The sequence below is a fragment of the Fundulus heteroclitus genome, chromosome 10 (genome assembly GCF_011125445.2).
Source record: "Fundulus heteroclitus isolate FHET01 chromosome 10, MU-UCD_Fhet_4.1, whole genome shotgun sequence".
NCBI lineage: Eukaryota > Metazoa > Chordata > Actinopteri > Cyprinodontiformes > Fundulidae > Fundulus > Fundulus heteroclitus.
The window spans coordinates 6,565,739-6,571,738 of NC_046370.1; the positions used below are offsets into that span (position 1 = coordinate 6,565,739).

The window sequence follows — 6,000 nt, forward strand, 5'->3', positions numbered from 1 at the left end:
TAAAGTTTAATAGACGAGATCATCTGATGGTGACAGCTGTGCTGGTGAATGATAAATCGAAGTCCCTTTCATTGATTTTCATCAAATATTTGTTTATTGTGATTTCATCGCGACAGAAGGTTCAGGACCTGCAGGCAAAATCCTTTTTCTTCTTTTTTTTTTTGTGATTGGACAACCAAAGCTTAAAAGATTGTCAACACTCTCTGTGAGCTTTGTTTGAGCACTGAACTGGAGAATAACTTCAATGCAAAGCGACCAAACAAAGTGTATAACCCCACATCAGACAGACCAAACCTCCGTCATTAAAGTGTTTCATTGCAGGTTTGGAGTCCACACAGTTGAGACCGCGCTCCGACAAAGCGGGCACCAGAAAAACAAGAGGGTGAAGATTCAAAGAGTGTGGCTTAATGGGGGTAAAAAAAAAAAAAAAGAGAGAGAAAATCTGCTATAAATCAGTTGCTCTCTGTGACACGTCTCAGAGAGCCGAAGGTAGGGCTGGTGCTTCCCCACTCGCTGTGCCTTCTGTACTCCCCTGGACGCAAGAAGTACTGGCGCCCCCTGTAGTTGGTGTGTTCGTGTAGCATCCAGTAGCCCTCCATGACGTTGACAGAGGAGATGTCACGGGTGTGGAAGCGCTCGTGGAGATCAGGGCAGTCTTCCATCAGCTCCATATTTTGTCCTGCAAAGTCAGAACGCTCAAAGATCTTCATCCTGTAGTTTCCGTTGTACTGCAGACGAGAAGCGGGTGACAGTGTTAGTACGGCATATCTGGAGAAACCGTGCCCGCAAACAGGACAGAAAGGAATCATTAAGAAACTCACAGGTGGCACCATGCGGCATGAGCGGATGCAATCGTTGAAGCCTGCCCAACGCTGGTAGTCGGGATACTCTCCCTTGTGCAGCATGTACTGGTAGCCAGAGTAGTTGGGCTTCTCGTAGGCCACCCAGCAGCCGCTGTCGACCTTTATGGAGTTGCAGCGGCTAAAGAAGGTTTGCATCTCGGCGCAGTCACTGCTACATTCGTAGTGACGGCCCTGGAAGTTCCTGTCTTCGTAGAAGATAATCTGCATTTGAAAGACGGTGGGTCATTACAGTAGCATCTGGCCGTTTATACATTACCAACAAAGCTGCCGTTGCAAAACCAAAGAAGGCTTGGAGTGAAAAAAAGAGCATGTCACATAAAATGATTGGTGGACATTTCCAATCTAAATGGTTTAACACACCTGTGCATAACACATACGTGATATTTTTACTTTCAGCATCACCACTCCTGAATAAACTACTCCTGGCTGAAGTGCAGCGATTTGTTCTATCCTGAGTGCTAAAAGCTCAAAAACACAGGGATATGTCAATAAATTAGAATATCACCAATGACCTTATTTATTTTAGCTATTTGATGGGTAAAAGTTAAACTAATATAGATTCAACATACATAGGGATATATCTCAAGCATGCAATTATTTTCATTTTGTTTATTGTGGCTTACAGCAAATGAAAACCCAAAGTTGCGTTTCCACAAGACCAGAAAGACCAGACAAGATCAGTTGCTTAAAGACCAGTAAAAAGGGCTCTTTGTTAAAGAAATGTTATGTTATGTTTTGGCCTACGCGAGCACAGAGAAGACTTAGTAGTTGCCCAACAAACAGTCGTTGCCATCCAACAGGAGGGTAAACCCCCAAAGGTCACTGGCAAAGAAGCTGGCTGTTCAGAGAGAGCTGCATCCAGGCTTATTATTGGAAAGTTGAGTGGAAGGAAAAAGTATGGTATGTACAAGTAAAAGGGATAATCTCATTGAAAAGTTTGGGATGGATTTATAAAATATTAATTACTGTTGGGGTCAGTTTTTTGAGAGGCACGACATACAGACTTGTCCAGGACAGTGGCTCTAATAGTCTCCTTCCTTGTGCTAAGCCTCTCATAAACCAGAGACGGTAATGTTTTTTTTACCTTGGCTTCAGAGAAAAATAATTGTGTGCCTTAGTGGTCCAAAGTCATATCAGCTGAAAGTATATATTGCATTTAATTTGGAAATCAAGTACCCAGTCTAGAGGAAGAGTGGAAAGGTCCAGAATCCAAGTTCATTTTGGAGGCCATGTCATCTGCTGCTCTTGGTCCACTGTATTTTATCAAGTTCAAAGTCAAAGTAGATGCTTTAGAGCACTTTGTGCTTCTCTGTGCTGACAGAAAATTTAGTAAGGCGCAGTTAGACGGAGAATAAAAGTCTAATTTTAAATCTAAACTAAGACAATTCTAATCAATGCCATCCTTAAAAGTAGACAGACATTTTGCACCCTGTTTCTATGCTTTTTTTTGCATTCTTTTATTTTAATCATCAATACTTTGCATTACAGTTTTTCCTAATTCCGTTTTTGTCCCTAATCCTTACAGGTTGGTACACGTTCAGTCATTAATTGCAATTTCATTTGTAATTCATGAAAATCACAAACTACTAATCAATTGTTTGCATTTCAGTAACTATAAAATAACTTAAAAGGTCAAGCTTACCTTGCCCATCGTGACTTTGTTCAGCTACGTTCGGAACCGATCAGGTGCAAAGCTTCTGTCCGGTCCTCTTTATAGATCCTGCTGGGATCAGGGCATTGTGAGCCTGACACAAAGCTTTGTCGTGTCAGCACAGTGCACTCTATACAAGGTAGACCACTATAGGAATGGGGAGCTGCAGCAGCTGCTTTGTCTCTGTTAAAGCTCTGTCTATAGAAAAAAAATACTGTACAACTGCATTTCTGTTCCCCGAGGCCTTCAATGAGAGTTGCTGCATCTGTCTTTACTGGCACGAACACCAGAAACACATGATTATATATATATATATATATATATATATATATATATATATATATATATATATATATATATATATATATATATATATATATATATATATATATATAGTTTAGGTTGCATGGACTTTTTCAAATAATTCCACAACAGAAATGGTTTTAAATTGAGATGTTTATTGTTCATTTGACGATTGCATGGGTGGAGGTTTACATGTTAGTCCTCATCCTCCTGAAGGAGCCCATCATGGGGTTGAAGCAGCCCCAGTCCCTGCAGGACCTGTACTCTCCGGGGCGCAGGAAATACTGCCGTCCCCTGTAATTGGGGTGCTCGTAGAAGATCCAGTAGCCCTCCATGACGTTGCAGGAGTAGATGTCTCGGTAATGGAAGCGCTCGTACACGTTGGGACAGTCGTCCATGAACTCCATCATGTGACCCATCATGTTAGGCCTGTTGTAGAGCCTCATCTTGTAGGATCCTCTATACTGCAAGTGAAAGACATCATCATTATGCTGTTTTGGTTTTTCTAAAACAGCCTTTTGTTGAGCAAGGTGACAGTGACTTGGCTGGGGAACGTGATGCTCGCCATCCTGATCTGTCTGTCTGACTGACTTACAGGGGGGAACATCTGGCAGGAACGGATGCAGTTGTTGAAGCCCATCCATGAGTGGTAGTCTGGGTAATCGCCGGGGCCGAGGATGTACTGGTAACCCATGTAGTTAGGCTTCTCGTAGGCCACCCAGTGGCCGCCACTGACACGGATGGAGTTGCAGCCATTGAAGTGCCGGAAGGTGTCCATGCAGTCGCTGCTGCACTCCCAGTGGCGGCCCTGGTAGTTTCGGCCCTCGTAGAAAACAATCTGAGAAAAAAGGAGGCAAACATTTTACGCTCTAAAATGTAGGTTTCAGATAAAATCTAAAACATATAATGCTTTACATTTCAAAACGGACAAATGTAGACACATATACAGTGCTGCATGAATAGCAATTTTAGTGCTTGACAGGTGAAGAGGCAAGGGATTTGAAGAAGTTGTAACAGATGATTTTTGAAATTTCATTAACATGTTTTATGGCTGTCTAATCTGAGTATATCTTTGCATTTAACATTTAAAGGAGTCATGATTTAGCTATCCAGTCTTAGCTTTGGGTCAGTTCATCATCTCTCAATTGAATGCTTAGTTAGTACCTGAAAAAACGGCAACCTTCCTCCGTTTCGTGCTCAAAAACAAACCATTTCCTACTGGTGTTCTTAACCATTCAGTATCACCTCCTTTCTTAGTTGTTGACTATAATTGAATTTTTGAGAAACAAAATCATAAAAATGCTCAAACTACTCTCTTAATTAAATTTAATTGTATTTATTTAAAATATTTTACATTACTGCATAATTTCATTGACTGTGGCTCTGATCCTCATTTGGACCAGTCAACTCCTACTTTGACACCAAAAGACCGAGTAACCTTCCACTGACAGCCATTGTTAACAGCCTGCAACTTTTTACAGCTAAAAAACTTGGCTACCAAAGATACCAAAGTGCGAAATGACCCAGAAGTTTGTTATTTTTGTTTCTGTTGCTTTCCCTTTCCTTATTCTAACACGGAGTACGTTGTTCTTCATCGGCTTTCTTGCCCTAGCTGATTCCTTCCTGCACGAGTTGCTCATACCTTTCCCATGGTTGAAGGGCTGTGGATGTTTTCGCACCGTAGCCCAGAGCTCACCTACAGGTCCTTTTATACTCTCCTGCTGACTATGAGGCCTGTGACACGTCAGGGACTACTACTATTTACCTTTTCAGATGTCGACCACTGTTTCCTTTGTCTGTGAGCTCAGGGGTAACTTATCTCCTGTCTGCTAGAGTTTACCTATAGAATTGGCAACCCCCCCGGCGTCTAAAAAACAAAAAAAAAAAATGAACAGCACACAAGTGTTATTCTGTGTTTGCATGACCCTTGTTCCGCCATGTGACGCCGCCTTTTGAAATGTCACACAAAGCCCTTTTGGTTACACGGGCCCCCAGAAACAAAGCTTTGAGGTGTACAGGTCATTTTTTTGGGGGGCCCACTCGCCAAACTAGCTCTGACGTTTGCTTTAAGTTTTCCTTAGATGGGAAACCGTAACAGTTTTCAGCTTTAGATGACTACAAAGACGGAGTTTATTGGGATCTTCTGGATTAAATCTTAAGTGTTGTTCGGCTCGCGCTGAAGGAAAGTGGAGATGATACTTTGGGCCGAGTGAAGTTTTGCGTTGATGTAATCTGCAGTGATCCACGCTCCCTTTTTTGCTTCCATAGCCTGCAGTTGCACTGTGATGCCAGGCGGGACTGGTCTGTTTGCAGATATACAGAACTTTGTTGTGTGTGAGTGCTTGTGTTGTGTGATATAAAAAAGGAGGTGGTTCGGGGGCATCAGTGTGTTTGAGTCTTTGTGCAAAATGATAGATGTTTGGACTTGAGTGTTTGGCTTGTAAGTGTAGCCCAGTGCTGAAGGGGGAAAATGCCCGAAAGAGTTGCAGCCATGCATTATGCTCCCAAATCCCAGCTGGTGCCAGAAAGGTCAGTCCCATCTTTTAGCCTTTCATCTTGATAAAGACCCAGTGCACCCATACCCCTAACCCCCCACCGGCCCCTGCTACACTTTATTGGGTTTTCACAGCTTTGACTGTGTATAAAAACACACAAGAGTTGTGTTCCCGGGCAGAATCACAGTTATCCTTGTTGTATCTCCAAAGCCATATGACACTGCTTAAATGTTGAGAAACAGTGTTGATGAGCTTTTTTGCGCTTTTGATCACTAATCCACCCCGAACTCCCGCATGGCTTCAGTCGGTTTCATGTATGATGTGCTCCTCTTTTCCTGTGACATAAGTAGTTCATTGATATCCTTTCATCACACCGTGCAACGTAATTGTAGTAGATGATCAAATGGGTTGTTTTGTTTTGTTTTTCCGAGTTTCTGGAGCAAAGGTTTGCTTTGGAATTCAATGTTCTATCAGAATATATTAAAAATAAATGTTTACATTTTTTCATATGTTCATAAATGAAGGATTTTCTTCATAATTTTTATCAAATGTGAAATCTAACTCACAAGAGGGGCAAGAGCATGACAGAAAAGTTGAAGCTCTAAAAAAGCCAGGCTGAGATAAGTGAGGTAATCTGCTGCTAAGGGCTTCCAGGCCAGCAGGGGGCCCGTAAGAACCCCTCAGTTCT

At 42.2% G+C, this 6,000-nt stretch overlaps 2 protein-coding genes across 2 annotated transcripts; both read right to left on the bottom strand.

Annotated features, from left to right (window-relative positions):
• Positions 1-152: 152 nt before the first annotated feature.
• crygmx (crystallin, gamma MX) lies at positions 153-2,607 on the bottom strand. The gene is made up of 3 exons (XM_012882390.3): positions 2,506-2,607; positions 822-1,064; positions 153-728 (listed from the first exon to the last, which is right to left on the bottom strand). Exons 1-3 carry the CDS (start codon positions 2,512-2,514, stop codon positions 453-455), a joined length of 528 nt encoding a protein of 175 aa, XP_012737844.2. The 5' UTR covers positions 2,515-2,607; the 3' UTR covers positions 153-452.
• A 345-nt stretch (positions 2,608-2,952) lies between these two features.
• crygmxl2 (crystallin, gamma MX, like 2) lies at positions 2,953-4,568 on the bottom strand. The gene is made up of 3 exons (XM_012882340.3): positions 4,460-4,568; positions 3,413-3,655; positions 2,953-3,281 (listed from the first exon to the last, which is right to left on the bottom strand). The coding sequence occupies exons 1-3, from the start codon at positions 4,466-4,468 to the stop codon at positions 3,006-3,008; spliced, it is 528 nt and encodes a 175-aa protein (XP_012737794.1). The 5' UTR covers positions 4,469-4,568; the 3' UTR covers positions 2,953-3,005.
• Positions 4,569-6,000: the final 1,432 nt, after the last annotated feature.

Excerpts from the sequence above, each read along its gene's own strand:
- crygmx (XM_012882390.3), bottom strand. Across the intron at positions 729-821 it reads CATGCCGCATGGTGCCACCT|TACAACGGAAACTACAGGAT; the intron begins GTGAGTTTCTTA and ends TCTCGTCTGCAG.
- crygmxl2 (XM_012882340.3), bottom strand. Across the intron at positions 3,282-3,412 it reads CCTGCCAGATGTTCCCCCCT|TATAGAGGATCCTACAAGAT; the intron begins GTAAGTCAGTCA and ends TTTCACTTGCAG.